Source organism: Neoarius graeffei, chromosome 11, assembly GCF_027579695.1.
Source record: "Neoarius graeffei isolate fNeoGra1 chromosome 11, fNeoGra1.pri, whole genome shotgun sequence".
Classification (NCBI taxonomy): Eukaryota; Metazoa; Chordata; class Actinopteri; order Siluriformes; family Ariidae; genus Neoarius; species Neoarius graeffei.
Genome location: NC_083579.1, coordinates 32,257,274 through 32,274,889, shown reverse-complemented (window position 1 = coordinate 32,274,889; position 17,616 = coordinate 32,257,274). Strand labels below are relative to the sequence as shown.

The 17,616-nt window shown below is 38.8% G+C and overlaps 1 protein-coding gene across 1 annotated transcript in view; it reads right to left on the bottom strand.

Moving 5' to 3' along the window:
* nrxn3a (neurexin 3a) overlaps nucleotides 1-17,616 on the bottom strand; it is an 851,023-nt gene that overhangs the window by 563,942 nt on the left and 269,465 nt on the right. Inside the window, exons 12-13 of the mRNA XM_060932786.1 lie at nucleotides 13,808-14,011; nucleotides 11,893-11,919 (exon numbers count right to left, since the gene is read on the bottom strand). Of these exons, the coding sequence (XP_060788769.1) occupies nucleotides 11,893-11,919; nucleotides 13,808-14,011 (231 nt within the window). The remainder of the gene's footprint in view (nucleotides 1-11,892; nucleotides 11,920-13,807; nucleotides 14,012-17,616) is intronic.

Sequence of the window (17,616 nt, the reverse complement as noted above, 5' to 3'; positions counted from 1 at the left end):
GGTTTTTTTTTCTATAACATTAAAGCAACATAGTTCCGTACTGGAAATGTAAAAATGTTCAACATATTGTGTTTTTCTGAAAGTTCTGTGAATGTTTTAGTTAAAGGTTAAAAAAAAAACATTGCAGGAAAATTTTAATTGGAGAAAGTTCTGGAAATTTTGGTTGTAAGAGTGTCAAGTTTTTGTGAATGTTCTGTGAAGATTTTAACTTAAAGTTTATAAATGTTCATAAAATGTTGCAGGAAAGTTTTTACATTCTGGGTGTCAGGGTTTTCTGAATGTCTTACAAAAGTTTGTGAATTCTCCTATAATATTGTTGCAATAGTTTTGTGGCAGTTGTGGAAAGTTCTGGAAAATTTTGGTTGTAGGAATATTCAGTGTGTCAAGTTTTTTTCTGAATGTTGTTTGAATGTTATTACTTAAAGTTCAATGTTTTTATAATGTTCTGCAACATTGCAAGTTCTAGAAGCTTTTAGTTATAAGAATGTTCAATATATCAAGGTTTTTTTTCTGAATTTCTGAATGAAGTTCCTAGTTATAAAAACAGCTAACTGGGAACATTCGCATCGCTCCTGTGGAGGGCAGCCCCATGTGGACAGTTGGGGGTTGCGCCTGGAGGACGCTCTGGACTCTTGCAGTGGTGCTTTTGTGGCTGGGGACTGCAGTTGACTTGCTGACTTTAGGACTGCGGTTGTCATGAACGGTTTTGCGCTCGGGTTTCCGTCGGTGGGGGGTTTATAGCATCAACGAAGCTGACTTTATGTTAGGACTGTTAATGTTATAGTCATGTTGTCTGTTGTTGCCCAAATGAGGATGGGTTCCCTTTTGAGTCTGGTTCCTTTCGAGGTTTCTTCCTCATGTCGTCTGAAGGAGTTTTTCCTTGCCACCATCACAGCAAGCTTGCTCATTGGGGATAGACTAGGGATAAAATTAGCTCATATTTTAAGTCGTTCAAATTCTGTAAAGCTGCTTTGCGACAATGTTTATTGTTAAAAGCGCTATACAAATAAACTTGACTTGACATTTGAAGAATATTTGAAGTTTTTCTAAGTTTTCTGTGAACATTTACATGAACAAACGTTCAAGTTCAACAATGTTGTAGAAGGTTCAACAAAAAATAATTATATGTTCTTATTGTTTAGTATGCTGAAAACCTTGCCAAGTTGATTTGAGATAGCAACTGTTACTAAGGCGAAGAAAAGAGTCACAAAAAAGGTCAGTCATTTCTTCATTTCAACAAAATCAAAGTTTTTTTTTCTTTTTTTAACTTCTATGATGTTCTTTTTAGGTAGAAGTTTCATTTGTTCATATCAAACTCTCATTTAAGTTCACAATGCTGTTATAATGGCTGACTCCGTAACAGCGATGGTCACTTCAGGCTTTTATTAAATCAGAAATGACTGATGGTGTGAAAAGTAACCCATGGTGAGATCCCAGCAAAAAGCAGATGTATGTTCTCGAAGCATAATCATACTTGTCACTTTGAGCTCTGGAATTGCCCACCTGCTCCAGACAGCTTATATAAACTCCGAGTTCTGTTTTTAAGACCATTAACGGTGTAGCATATATTTATAATTATCTTTTAATTTAACATACTTAATATTGCATTTTATACTTAATTTCTGTTGCCTTTAATCAATAAACTTGACTTTATTTCTTTTCAGTAATTTAATGAATTTGCTTTGTAAGATATCTTACATTTTATCTTCATTGAATTTGAGTTTTATCTGACTTGTTTTTAGCTTATAATCTTTTCTTATTGTATTGTACATTTGCTTTACCTTTTGATCATCGTATTCTATTATTTTAAATAATTTTCATGAACGTTCCTGTTTTTAGTTAGTACCTCTTATTATAGACAAATAATTTTTCTCGGTATAATAGTTTAAGCTGTTTTATTCTTATTCTTTAATTATTTTCAATTAACTTTTAATCAAAGCATTGTCTTACAAACATTATGTTCTACTTATATTTCCCTTTAAAGAAATCTGAAACTCTTCTTCGTATGAATGATGCCAGAAAATAAATAAATGAATAAATTATCTCAACAAAGAAGTCGAACATAGCTTAAACTATTAAGCTACAGTATGTTGTTATAGGGGATTAGTTGTACATCCTGCAGGCAGTGAGTGTGTGTAAGCGTGGAGGACAGCTGGGTGTGGAGACGGACAGGAGTAATTAGTGTAATTAAAAGCAAGTTAATCACGGCTTCAATGATATGAAAGGTGGAAATTACAAAGTGATGGAGCTGAAGGACACGAGACTAATCTAGTGTGGCGATGGCTGCAGATATCCCTTTCTGCTCGTCTCACTACGTGATTGATGTCGACAGTTTATGTGTCCTAAATTATGGACATCACACGTGGCTCACTAACACACTCCAATTACACTGATATGAATTTCTATTCGAAAGCCAGACAAGCTTCTTTACAGAATCATACAAACTTAAGCACGTTTTCTGTTTTACATGCTTTAAATAAATTCATCCTGATTAAATACTAAACTAAGACAAAGTGGTATTTTTATATAATATCATATTTAGAATAAGACACTTTCCATGAAGCCTGGATTCTTAAATCATTATAACTTGACTTTATTATTCTTCGTAATAATTCCTTGTAAGCAGTTTTATATTTATTTGATAACTTATAATCATGTTGTTACACAAGTATCGCTATTCTTTATAACTCAGTGTCATCTACTGTACCTGATTATTACCTCCGCTAACTTTGTTGGAGGAGGTTATGCGTTTGCTTCCATTTGTTTGCTTGTTCCCAACGTAACTCAAAAAGTCGTGATTAGTCGTGAATGGATTTTGATTAAATTTTGACTAAAGGTGAGCCATGGGCCAAGGAACAATTGGCTAGATTTTGATGCAAATCCAGATATATCTGTGGATCCAGGATTATTTATTTATTGCCTGTTCCCAATGGAACTCAAAAAGTTGTGAACAGATTTTGATTAAATCTTGACTAATGGTGAGCCATGGGCCAAGGAACAACTGATTAGATTTTGATGCAAATCCAGATATATCTGTGGATCCAGGATTTATTTATTTATTGTCTGTTCCCAGTGTAACTCAAAAAGTCATGAACAGATTTTGATTAAATTTTGACTAAAGGTGAGCCATGGGCCAAGGAACAATTGACTAGATTTTGATGCAAATCTGGATATATATGTGGATCCAGGATTTTTATTTATTTATTTATTTATGTATTTATTTTGTCTGTTCCCAACGTAACTCAAAAAGTCATGAACAGATTTTGATTAAATTTTGATGAAGGGTGAGCCATTGGCCAGGGGACAATTGACTAGATTTTGATGCAAATCCAGATATATATGTGGATCCAGGATTATTTATTTATTGTCTGTTCCCAGTGTAACTCAAAAAGTTGTGAACAGATTTTGATTAAATCTTGACTAATGGTGAGCCATGGGCCAAGGAACAATTGATTAGATTTTGATGCAAATCCAGATATATATGTGGATCCAGGATTTATTTATTTATTTATTTATTTATTGTCTGTTCCCAGTGTAACTCAGAAAGCCATGAATGGATTTTGATTAAATTTTGACTAATGGTGAGCCATAGACCAAGGAACAATTGATTCGATTTTGATGCAAATCCTGATAGATATGTGGATCCAGGATTTTTCTTTTGTCTGTTGCCAACGTAACTCAAAAAGTCGTGAACAGATTTTGATTAAATTTTGACTAAAGGTGAGCCATGGTCCAAGGAACAATTGACTAGATTTTGATGCAAATCCGGACATATATGTGGATCCAGAATTTATTTATTTATTTATTTATTCTGGCAGCACGGTGGTGTAGTGGTTAGCGCTGTTGCCTCACAGCAAGAAGGTCCGGGTTCGAGCCCCGTGGCCGGTGAGGGCCTTTCTGTGCGGAGTTTGCATGTTCTCCCCGTGTCCACGTGGGTTTCCTCCGGGTGCTCCGGTTTCCCCCACAGTCCAAAGACATGCAGGTTAGGCTGATTGGTGGCTCTAAATTGACCATAGGTGTGAATGTGAGTGTGAATGGTTGTGTGTCTCTATTGCCGCTTTTCCACTACCAACGCGGCTGAGTTGGGCTGAGCCGTGCCGTGCTGAGTTGGGCTGAGTCGAGCTGAGTGGGGCTGTTGGAGTTGCATTTCGACTACAACCGCGCTGAACCATGCTGGCTGGAAGTGGGTGGACACATTGGGTGGAGTTAGCGAAAGTGGGTGGACGTCACGTGATGTCGTTAGGCGGCGCAAACAGTGACATCAGTGACCTTTTAAGCGGTAGTCTCATGACCCGGATAGTAAACAATAAACATGGAGGACATGGAGTCGTTAGTGTTGCTGGTCTTGGTGCTGTGGCTTGTTGTCACCAACAACGCCAACAGATACTGGCAAGAGTGTATAGATGAGACGAGGTGCATAAGGCTTCAGAAATTCTCGTAATTCGTAATTATTCTTCTTCCGGGTTTACGGTGTTTACAGATCCCAGCGTGCTTGCGGGGCGTGTGTGGGCATGTGAGGACACTCCTCCTCACCAATCAGTGCACAGCGGAGTGTCTCCTCACGCCCCTAGCCCCACTCGGCTCGGTTTGGCTCGCTTCAGCCCTACTCCAAAACCGTGCGAGTTTTGGGTGCTGAGTAGGGCTGAAGCGAGCTGAGTCATGCTGCTCTGAGGTAGTCGAAACGCGAGCCGTGTCGGGCTGAAGTGAGCTGAAAAAGGGTAGTGGAAAAGGGCCATAAGTGTCAGCCCTGTGATGATCTGGTGACTTGTCCAGGGTGTACCCTGCCTCTCGCCCATAGTCAGCTGGGATAGGCTCCAGCTTGGCCATGACCCTGCACAGGATAAGCGGTTAGGGATAATGGATGGATGGATGGATGGATGGATGGATATATAATGTGGTAATTAATAACTGAAACTATTTTACATTTTTGGACAATAACATTTTTCTTCCAATCATGTTTTTTTAATTAAATGAACATATGTTCACACAAAGGAATGAGCAAATAATAAGTTAAATAATTCAGTAAAATGTTTTCCCTGTGCCCGCTCATTTCACTGTTACCCAATCAAGAGTTTTATGTCCCTTTTAAATCGGCATGCAGCTGAGTGGTATTTGGCGTCTGAAAGAAGTACAGTATCTATCCCATCACCTGCCTCCCTACCCCCCATGGCCCCACTGTCTCCTCATCCCCTGGACCTTCTTGGCTGACCGCTTCCCAGACTGCAGGCAGCCAGAGTCCAGCTAGCCGAGAGTGTCAGTGCAGCTGGGAGCTGATCAATATTGAGAAGGAGCAGCTCTAGTTACTCTGAGACCTGCATGACGAAAGGGAGCGGCACCATCAGGAGTGGATAGGCTTTAAACGGGCAAAACTAGACCTGCTGTCCAGATAAGCAGAGCTTCGGCGTGGATTTGCTGGAGTGCACACATTATTATTTCAGCTGTTATTCACAATGCCACGTTGGCAATGTTTTTCCATTATATATACACACACATAATGTTAGTGGTGCAGCAATTTGTCTCATTTATGACACTAAATTAGATAATCACTTGCTTACTAACGGAGTTAAATGTGATTAAAATGCGACAATATCAGTGTGACATTATGATATTTCATTTAATGCACATAATTCCATAACATATTGAAATATATATTCATAATGTTATCCGTCTATTTATTTAATAATTAACTCGAGATACTTGGATTGTACAAGAAAAATAATCTAACACCAGCAGCAGATTCAACACCAGTTTCCGCTCACTGATTGTAAGAGTCCCTCAGTGGCGCATGCACAGCCTGTCTTTTCGGCAGCAAGTGAGATCTTAAAGACGTTCTTTGTTGTGAAAGAGTGATCCAGTTCCATCATAACTTAAGCGTGAACTAAAGTACTACTTTGGCTACGATGGTGTTGGGAAAAGCAAACCAGCTTAGCTTAGCTTAAAGATGGTCCTTAAGAGGCAGTTAAAGATGCTCTTAGTGTTGAGGCTTTCAGGAAACCCACCACTGATCTACCAAGCTGCTGTTATAGAAAACTAATCAACATCAATCTTCTGACCAATCACATCCAGAATTCAATGCCACTGTATGGTATAAAGAACTTTAGTGCTATAAAAAACTTTGTCATTATTAATTTGTGTTTATAAAATGCTTACAAGGAATCATTACTACTGTACATTACAAAGAATAACAAGTTACACACAATTATAATGAATTATCAACACACAAAAGTGTATTGATTCACATTCCCAAGTAAGAAAATCTCATCTCATTCTTATTATCTGTAGCCACTTTATCCTGTTCTACAGGGTCGCAGGCAAGCTGGAGCCTATCCCAGCTGACTACGGGCGAAAGGCGGGGTACACCCTGGACAAGTCGCCAGGTAGAAAGAAAATCAATTCATGGATTTCTCAGTTCAAGTTCATAGAAACTTGCTCTGTGCAAATAAAACTATCTTTTTTTGTTATTATTGTTATTATTATTATTTTTAAAAAGTATTCAGTGAGCATATCCAAAACCTGTTCATGAGTAAAAGCTGCAGATTTATCGAGTTATATTATGGCTTATAAAGCACACAAGAATGAATCCACACATACTGTACAGAATAGGCTTTATGCACCCAGAGTCTGCTATTGAAATAAATTTTGAAAAAAAAAAAACATTTATTTTAAAAAAAGAACTCTATTAATTTACTGTGAAAAAGTGATCTGTTTGAACCGAAATAAGAATTAGCCTTGCTGAAAATGTGTACTAGCTCACTGTATCTGTGTTCAAGTTCCAGTAACACAGCCAAATATGACGTGATTATATACCATAACTTTAGCATAGCAGCCTCATTATCATGTGTCCCATAAAATAAATCAACCTCAAATTACAAGAGGAATTAAAAGATCAGTGGTGACTTCATAATCTTAGTTTTAACATATATCCAAATATTAGAATTAGATATTGTATACTTTAAAAGTATTTCAGCATGCAGAAAAATATACATATGCTAATTTAATTTGCATGCACTTATTAAAATCTGTCTTCCTGAGCAATTATTTACGTACCAGAGTATAATGAATAATCAATACAACAAGAAAATACTTTGTACACAATATTGATGTTGAAGATTAATGGGTAACACTTGTTTACTTGGCAGTGTTCATAAGTGCTATATAACATTTACATAAGCCTTTCATGACAACTGACAACAAGAAACAACAAACACATTTAAAAAGGCTTATTCCATTTCCATATTCAATTCTGAAAAACATTGACATAAGACTGTGTTAGGACTGTTGTTTTTGGACCTACATTAGAATGTCATGTCTATTAGAAAGTCATATAATCAAAACTTGGTAAGTTATAGCTAGGTATTAAATCATGCTTTGTAACATTGTGACATAGGTGACATAGTGAGGGTTATAACAATAATTATACTGTAATACTGTAAAACAATTGTTTCTCTGAACCTTAAAGAAATCAGGTTTCTAATTTCTGGTTATAAGGTTTTAATGTCATGATATGCTGTGTAATGCCCAGTTTTAACCCCCCCCCCCCAAAAAAAAAAAAAAAAAAAGTTGGGATGGTATGTAAAATGCAAACAAAAAAAGAAAACACTGATTTCTAAATTGACTTTGACTTGTATTTCATTGCAGACAGAATGACCCCAAGATATTTCATGTTTTGTCTGATCAACTTTATTTAATTTGTTAATATACATCCATTCGTACATTTCAGGCATACAACACATTCCAAAAAATGTTGGGACGGGGCAATTTATGGCTAGTAATGAGGTAAAACAATGAAATAATGATATGATTTGAAACAGGTGATGTCAACAGGTGATTGTAATCATGATTTGGGACAAAATCAGTATCCAGGAAAGGCTTAGTCTTTGAAGAGCAAAAATGGGCCGGGGTTCTCCAGTGCGTCAACAAATGCATGAGAAAATTATTGAAATGTTTAAAAACAATGTTCCTCAAAGAAAGATAGGAAGGGATTTGGACATTTGAACCTCTATGGTCCATAAAATCATTAAATGTTTCAAGGAATCTGGAGGAATTTCAGTGCATAAAGGGCAAGGGCACAAGCCAAAGCTGAACACCCGTGATCTCCGATCCCTCAGACAGCACTGCATCAAGAACCGTTATTCGTCTATAGCTGATAGAACCATATGGGCTCAGGATTACTTTGGGAAACCTTCATCAAGCTACAATACAGAGTTGCATCCACAAATGCCAGTTAAAAGTTTACTGTGCAAAAAGGAAGCTTTATGTTAACTGTATCCAGAAGTGCTGTCAACTTCTCTGGGCTCGGAGGCATCTGGGATGGACCATCACACAGTGGAAATGTGTATTGTGGTCAGACGAATCAGTATTCCAGGATTTTTTTAAAGAAATGGATGCCATGTGCTCCAGACCAAGGACAAAAAGGACCATCCAGACTGTTACCAGCAACAAGTCTAAAAGCCAGGGTCTGTCATGGTATGGGGTTGTGTCAGTGCCCTTGAGAAAGGTAACTTACACTTCTGTGATGGAGCATTAATGCAGAAAAGTACACTGAGATTTTGGAGCAACATATGCTGCCTTCAAGATGACATCTTTTCCAGGGAGATTTCAACAAGACAATGCAAAACCACATTCTGCACACATTACAAAGGCAGGGCTGTGGAAGAAGAGGGTGCCTGTCCCCTCTGTTCCCAATAGAGAATGTGTGGAGTATTTTGAAATTAAAAATATGACAATGATGACCCCGAACTGTTGCACAGCTTAAGACCTGTTTGCAGGAAGAACGGGACAAAATAACACCTGAAACACTTCATCACTTGGTGTCTTCAGTCCCTAAACATCTTTAAAGTGTTGTGAGAAGGAATGGCAACATTATAAAGTGGGAAATGCTTTACTGTCCCAACTTTTTTTGAAATGTGTTGCAAGTATCAAAATTGAAATGTGTTTATTTTAAAATAAAACAATAAAATTCATGACGTAAAAAATCAAATAATGTGCTGCTATATCATTTTCAGTGCAACACAGATTAAAGATTATTTAGAAATCATTATTTTCAGTTTTAATTTCAACACACCATCTCAACTTTCTTTTTTTCTGATTTGGGGTTGTATAATGCTTATAGCTTGTTTATAACGTGACATTAAAACTTGCTTTATTACACTGTGACATATTGATATTGATGGTTATAACAACAATTACACTGTAATAACAGCTGTTTCACTGACCCTGAAATAGAGTTTCTTATTTCTGCTTATAAGGTTTTAATATCATGGTATGATAAATTATGTCAATCTTAATAGTTATAGCTTGTTGGTAAATTATAGCTCTACATTAAAACCTGCTTTATAACCCCGTGGTGACAGTGAAAGTTATAACAACAATTACACTTTAATAATAGTTATTTTCTCTATAACTTTTGATAAAATTGGTTTCTTATTTCTGCTTGGAATCTTTTTATGAAATATGAATGTGTAATAGCAGTGTCATGACACGATAACCTTCAATTAATCATGTCATGTCATGAGTTACATCATGGCTATAGCTTCTTTATAGCTTGGCGATAAATTATAGTTCAATATTAAAACCTCCTTGATACAGTAACAGTGTGACATAGTGAAGGTGATAACACCTGTTTCTTTAAACCTGAAATAAAGTGAGTTTGTTATTTCTGCTTATAAGGTTTTAATGGCATGACATACAGTGGGGCAAAAAAGTATTTAGTCAGCCACCAATTGTGCAAGTTCTCTCACTTAAAACGATGAGAGAGGCCTGTAATTTTCATCATAGGTACACTTCAACTATGAGAGACAGAATGGGGGGAAAGAATCCAGGAAATCACATTGTAGAATTTTTAATGAATTAATTGGTAAATTCCTCGGTAAAATAAGTATTTGGTCACCTACAAACAAGCAAGATTTCTGGCTCTCACAGACCTGTAACAACTTCTTTAAGAGGCTCCTCTGTCCTCCACTCATTACCTGCATTAATGGCACCTGTTTGAACTCGTTATCAGTATAAAAGACACCTGTCCACAACCTCAAACAGTCACACTCCAAACTCCACTATGGCCAAGACCAAAGAGCTGTCAAAGGACACCAGAAACAAAATTGTAGACCTGCACCAGGCTGGGAAGACTGAATCTGCAATAGGTAAGCAGCTTGGTGTGAAGAAATCAACTGTGGGAGCAATTATTAGAAAATGGAAGACATACAAGACCACTGATAATCTCCCTCGATCTGGGGCTCCACGCAAGATCTCACCCCATGGGGTCAAAATGATCACAAGAACAGTGAGCAAAAATCCCAGAACCACACGGGGGGACCTAGTGAATGACCTGCAGAGAGCTGGGACCAAAGTAACAAAGGCTACAATCAGTAACACACTACGCCGCCAGGGACTCAAATCCTGCAGTGCCAGACGTGTCCCCCTGCTTAAGCCAGTACATGTCCAGGCCCGTCTGAAGTTTGCTAGAGAGCATTTGGATGATCCAGAAGAGGATTGGGAGAATGTCATATGGTCAGATGAAACCAAAATAGAACTTTTTGGTAAAAACTCAACTTGTCGTGTTTGGAGGAGAAAGAATGCTGAGTTGCATCCAAAGAACACCATGCCTACTGTGAAGCATGGGGGTGGAAACATCATGCTTTGGGGCTGTTTTTCTGCAAAGGGACCAGGACGACTGATCCGTGTAAAGGAAAGAATGAATGGGGCCATGTATCGTGAGATTTTGAGTGAAAACCTCCTTCCATCAGCAAGGGCATTGAAGATGAAACGTGGCTGGGTCTTTCAGCATGACAATGATCCCAAACACACCGCCCGGGCAACGAAGGAGTGGCTTCGTAAGAAGCATTTCAAGGTCCTGGAGTGGCCTAGCCAGTCTCCAGATCTCAAACCCATAGAAAATCTTTGGAGGGAGTTGAAAGTCCGTGTTGCCCAGCGACAGCCCCAAAACATCACTGCTCTAGAGGAGATCTGCATGGAGGAATGGGCCAAAATACCAGCAACAGTGTGTGAAAACCTTGTGAAGACTTACAGAAAACGTTTGACCTCTGTCATTGCCAACAAAGGGTATATAACATAGTATTGAGACGAACTTTTGTTATTGACTAAATACTTATTTTCCACCATAATTTGCAATTAAATTCTTTAAAAATCAGACAATGTGATTTTCTGGATTTTTTTTCTCATTTTGTCTCTCATAGTTGAGGTATACCTATGATGAAAATTACAGGCCTCTCTCATCTTTTTAAGTGGGAGAACTTGCACAACTGGTGACTGACTAAATACTTTTTTGCCCCACTGTAGTGTGTCTTGTGATTATAATGGGTGTAGGCTGTTTATAGCTTGGGGACTAAAACCTGCTTCATAACACTGGCACTGGGATTACGATAATAATTACAGTTTATCTGAACCTTAAACTTAGTTTCTTATTTCTGTTTATAAGCTTTTTTTCTGAAATGTTAAAGCAGTGTCACTGCAGCCAGAACTTAAATATTGTGTTTGATTTTTTTCCGTGTTTGACACGTAAATGACATAATGCTGACATAGTGCACTAAGCTACACAGGCACTTGTCGACAACCTTATGTCACTCTGTGGTCAGGTTAGCTTGACATCAAAGATTTCAAAAGCAGTCTTCATGGAACAAACCTTTATAAACATTTATGTAGCTGTATGTCTGTTAAGTCACTAAGGGCTTATGCAGGTGTCATGTAGCCTTATGAACACCTCCTTTTGAGTAAAGTGTTACTGATTAATAATTCATTATTAAGTCACCACCAGTTAATGTGAGTTAATATCAGAGAGTTTGGATTCATCATCCGACCGCTAAAGAAAAGGAAAGCAAGAGACGCAATACATACAATAATCATTAGAAACAAAATGAAACTTGAGTGTTAACTTACTGGAGTTACAGTTAATCCTGATACAGTCTAGATGGGGAAGAATAAATGACAGATGAAATTGCATCCTTCAAGGTTACAGCTGCAGACATCCAAAAACAAGAATTCCACCCTTCCGGGGACGTCCACATGCAGAGCGGCGGCCATTTTACACACACACTCATTATTCTCATGGAATTATGTGTATGCTTTATACAGTTCATCAGATCACACATTTTATATATATATATATATATATATATATATATATATATATATATATATATATATATATAATTGTTTCAAGTGCATTTTGAATAAATTTGTAAAGTATACTTGTATAGTTCTATCTGTATTCTTCCTTTTTTTACCTACTGCAGCAATATGTCAACTGGATGAAACTGAGTCATTTAAGTTTCTAATTCGAGCTGAAAGCTGAGTGAATGCTATATTCGTAAAATGGCCGCTTATAATTTTACCAACCACATAGATTCACTGACCCAGATCTTTATTTATTTATTTGTCTGTTTGTCTGTTTGTTTGTTTGTTTAAATTTTACATTTCAACCCTTGCCCCCTCACCAACTTGCTGACCACACTGCATATTAAAATCCCATCTGCTATTTAGCACGAAGATGGCGATGGGGGAGTTTGTTCCTCCATCACCATTAACACACATAATCTCTTTACTTTGTGTCATGATTAAGAGTGTCATATGATCTGGGCAGGTCTCCATGTGGCTGGATCATTCATGTGTCGTCAACCGCAACAGAAAAGTGGGAGCAAACAGCCTCGATCCAATTAGCACCAGCACCATGCAGTGGCCACTGTACCTCCTACTCCAGCTACTCACTATGATACGGGGGGGGAAGCAAAATACGTCTTAAACACGTTTATGAAATGATGAAGTTGTGAAAACAAAATTTACGACTCTTTTTTAAGCACTTAAAGTGAAAGTTTAAGTGCATAAGCTATAATAATATGCTAAATATGCTTTAAGCTCATGTGATTTAACTGTATGATGGATATAACAGATTCATTTACAATTGCAGATTGCTTGTTGTAATTATATAATTCATATTATAATATGATCATAATTTTGATTTCCTAATCATTAATGTCTTGTTGGTGCTTCTGCTCACGCTAAATTTCCTCAAGATTTTGTCGTCTAATCATAGCTTGCGGAGATAAGATAAATGGATAAGAAAAATCAAATGTCAAAGCGGTAAAAGTTGAGGACGGTGACGTGCTACCAGCTGCAGGTCCAGCCGAGCGCTCTGTTATCGGGCTGTTTGCCGACCGGGCCGCAGGCTAAAGGCCTTTGAAGGGGTGAATACCATCTTTTGACAAAGCATGGAGAATGTGTATCTGAGAAATAGAAATGATTTAAGGAATTAAAAAAACAAAAAACAAAACAAAAAAAAACAGGAAAATACAACTTAAATCTGATGGAGACAGGGACTTGTGAGAAGAATTAATTAGGAAAGGATTAGGTTGAGAAGGTCATTAGAAAGTCACAACACTTAATTGGATATAGAATGTCAAATAATTGTAAAAAATGTATAAGTTATAAAATATAAAATGTATGTTCATCTTACTAGTGGTGTGACTCTCTTGATATCTTTTTTTTTTCCACAACCATGAAAAGGTTAAAAAAGTTCAAAAGATGGACCAAAATGTTAATTATGTTAATTAGGAGTTCATGTTAGAGTTAGATTTATGGAATGTAAGGAAAAAAAACATGTACATCAAATTTTTGTATCAAATCGAATGCATTTAATCATAATCTTGTTGTCCATGCATAGACACAAAAAAACACGTCTTTTATATAGATGAGTGAGAAGGAGCGTGAAGGGAAATAAACAGGATGGAGAACAGATATAGAGAGAAAAACAGAGGAGCCAGTGCATCCTGAAGGAGGAGGGACTCGTATACGATACCTAAGTTGACGGTAAGTTTGACACGGCTGCCATCCAGCTCCAGGCGTAGGGTGTCGGCTGAGTCGCGCGACGTGGTGGCCATGAGCAGGCCGTATGCTCTCTGAGACATGAAGCGCAGGGACACGTCCTCGGCCTCGGTGTGCATCACTGTGGGCATCACCACCTTCATGTACATGCTGCCATCGTAGCTCAGGATCGAGGCCTCTGTGGACGAGTGAACAGTTTCATTAGTTTTGATTGATTTTGTTCAAATGCCGAAAACACATCTTCAGTTGTATTCCTCTTATACCACAGCAGTTTGCCAACACTAACCATTTTTCTTTATGAAAGAATGACAGGTCATGATGAAACCAAAAAGTGTGAAGTCTGTTGTCCTTAACGTTGTAGGTTTCTCTCTGAGTGTTACAAAGCACCAACACTGGAGAGTCCTTCCATAAATGTAAAAAAAAAAACCTAGAGATAACACTCTGTGGTTGTATACCTCTACAAACCATTTTATGAAGTTTCAAATTCCCTCAAGGCATTCCTGATATATTGTGTTAACAAGAACATGAGGTCACAGTGAACCTGACCTTTGACTTTTGATCACCAAATTCACCAACTGAATGTTTCTATCAAATTCAAAGAAATTCTTTCAAGGCGTTCTTGAGATATTGTGTTTACGAGAATGGGATGTATGAGGTCATAGTCATAGTAACCTTGACCTTTGACCCCAAAATATAATCAGTTCATTTTTGAGTCCAACTGAACATTTGTACTAAATTTGAAGAAATCCCCTCAAGACATTCTTGAGATATTGTTTTCATGATTGTGGTAGGACAAAGTGCAATGGATGGAGGTGAGAACGGGGGCGTGGCATTAATTTAGCCATTAGTGCAGTTGGCCTTTTTAAGGCACAGGTGTCGTGATTGCAGCTCACGTTTGTGTGGAGACGGGTATGCTGGATGTTCGTCAAGGACTCCTACACTTGAAAGTGGACCTTGAGATTCAGGGTTAATATTTTCGAGTTCGAGGCTGTGTTGTGTGGGATGACTATAGTGCTTCCTGGTCGTAAGCTTAAAACGCACCGCCACAGGTTTGCTGTTTGAACATTTTGCCTCATCTCTATTAGGTAGGTACTTTGCTCTCACCATTTCGGAGTTTAACTATGTTTCTAATTACAGAAACTTGTTGGCTGCTGCTTTGCTGCTTCGCTGTTGCCGCTTTGCTGTTTCGATTCGGCTTGCTACATATGCTGCATGTGGTTGCTGCTTTCTACTGCCATCTTCTGCTACTCAGCTTAACGTTTCAAAACTACCTTGACGGGTCTTAATCTAAGGCCGCTGCTCTCCACTTTTCCTGTGGGCCATTGTATGGCGGCTTGGTGTGCTTGTGGTATGTTTGGTGTCTATGTTGTGCGTGTGTGGTGACGTGTCTCCTACTTGTGTGAGTGTGAGGGTGAATGGTATCGTCTGTGTCTTGCATTAACTGTGCTGTGCTTGAGTGTTGGTTTGTTTGTGTGTCTGTTTGTTTGTTCTGTGTTTGTTTGTATTGTGTTGTCCGATAAGTCCATTTTGATTTTGGATAATTTGTGGGGTTTTTTTATTTTTTGTTGATCTTGCACTGTAACCTCTCAGTACTGGCTTGGGTAATTACATCTAAGGGGGAGGCAAGTGTACTGGCTTATATGCATATCTTGTTTTTTGTTGGCTGTGGGTTATTTTCATTTGGGTGTCTCTTGTAACAGGTTTTATTGAGTGTGCATTTATTATTTGGGTTTGTATTTTTTTTTATTTGGCTTTTGTTGTAGAGTGCTGTGATTATTTGTTTGGTTTGTGGGGTTAGGGGGACTGATGAAGATATATTTGAGTGGATTGAAGATGTTTGATCTAGTTTAAGGTCACGTCGTCTTAACGCTGTCGATGAAGCGCTGTTTATTCTTGATCATTTGGGAGGTTCAGCTAAAAGGGAGATTTGGTTTAGACCTAAAGAGGAGCGAGAAAACCCAGATGAGGTGTTTGATATTTTAAAGGAATTGTATGGTTCTTCATGCTCGTACATTTCCCTTCAGGAAAAATTTTTCTCCCATAGACAGCGCGAAGCTGAGTCTTTACAAGATTTTTCCCATGCTCTTTTAGCATTGATGGAGCAAATTACACAGCATGCCCCTGATGGCATGCTAAATTCCACCATCTTACTGAGAGATCAGTTCACAGAGTATGTCTTTGATAATGGGTTACGCAGGGAACTTAAGCGTTTTGTTCATTTGAATCCTGGGTCCACTTTTTTGCAAGTTAGAAAAGAAGCCATTAGATGGGTGGATGAGGGTACGTGTTCTGTTGAGCAGAGAGAGAGGAGCTATTCTGTTCCAGCATTCTTTGCTATGCAGTATCAGGTTGCAGGTCGCAACACTGTAGTCTCTGGTCAGAGAACAGGGAATTTTGATTTGGGTGAATTAAAGGAGATGTTAAAGGCTCAACAAGCACAGTTTAACCAATTTGTCCAAGGGTTGCAGCACCTGCAGTCCCACCCAGTGCTAGGTCGTCCCCGATTTAATAGAAACTGAAGGGCAATTACCTTAGGGCAATTATCTGTAGGCGTTGCCATCGACCAGGTCATATGGCCCGGGATTGCACCAGAGCATATAGCTGGTCAGTGGAACGGCCGTCTGCTCAACAAGGGGATGTGCGGGACAAGAGTAGGCCAGCAGAAAACTCCCTCCCCCTGGATTGATGAGCCACACTTCAGGAAGGGTAACATTTGGCTCCCAGCTCGTAAGACATACTGGTAACAAGACCATTTCAAGTTTATTAGGTAATTGCCCTTCAGTTTCTATTATTATGGGTGGGGTAGAGGTTCCGTGTTTATTAGACACCGGGTCCATGGTTACCACGCTCTCGGAGGGCTTCTTTATGCAGCATTTTGAGCCATTGGGTCAGGAAAAGTTGCATGAATGTGGATGGTTACAGCTCCGTGCGGCAAATGGTCTTGATATTCCATATGTCGGATATTTAGAACTAGATTTTGTGGTGCTGGGGAAACAGATTTGTAATAAGGGAGTGTTAATAGTGAAGGACTTGCCTGGTCCACCCTCAAATTCTAGGCTACCTGGCTTGTTGGGGATGGATATTATCCAAGAATGTTACCAGGAAGTCTTTAGCCAATATGGCAATAGCTTGTTTGATCTTCCCAGTGTTCAAGCAGCTCCGGCATGGCAGAATGTTTTGCAGTTTTGTCAACAGGCAGAAAGCAGAGTTCCGGTACTGGGGCCTGGGGAAAGGCAGGCTAGGGTTGGCGGTGGGTCTGCAGTATGCATTCCAGCAGCATCTTTGAGGTTTGTAGCTGTAACCTGTTCTCTGGTGATAGAGACCAACTCTATGGTGTTGTTTGAGCCTCTCCAGGAGAAAAACTTGCTATCAGCAGGATTACTCTCTTCCGTGTCATTGGTCCCTATTGTGAGTGGTGTCGCCCACGTACCAATAGTTAATGTGGGCGGACAAGACGCACAGGTGCAGCCACATGCTGTGATTGGGACATTGTGTCCAGTACAAGCTGTAGACTGGCCTGATGGGGTTGTGGCTGGCACCATAGAAGAAAGTGTTAGAACTCAGGCTGTTATTTCCTCTCAAGTAGCTGGTGTTGATAAAGTAGCCAATGCTGTCCATGACCTGGATTTGTCCCAGCTCTCACCTACTGATCAGGTACAGTTGAGGATGCTTTTGCAGAAATACAGTTCTGTCTTTGCAGCTGGAGAGGGTGATATGGGATGCACAGGGCTTATTACTCATGAAATTCCCTTATTGGACAGTGTCCCCATTTGCCAACGATAT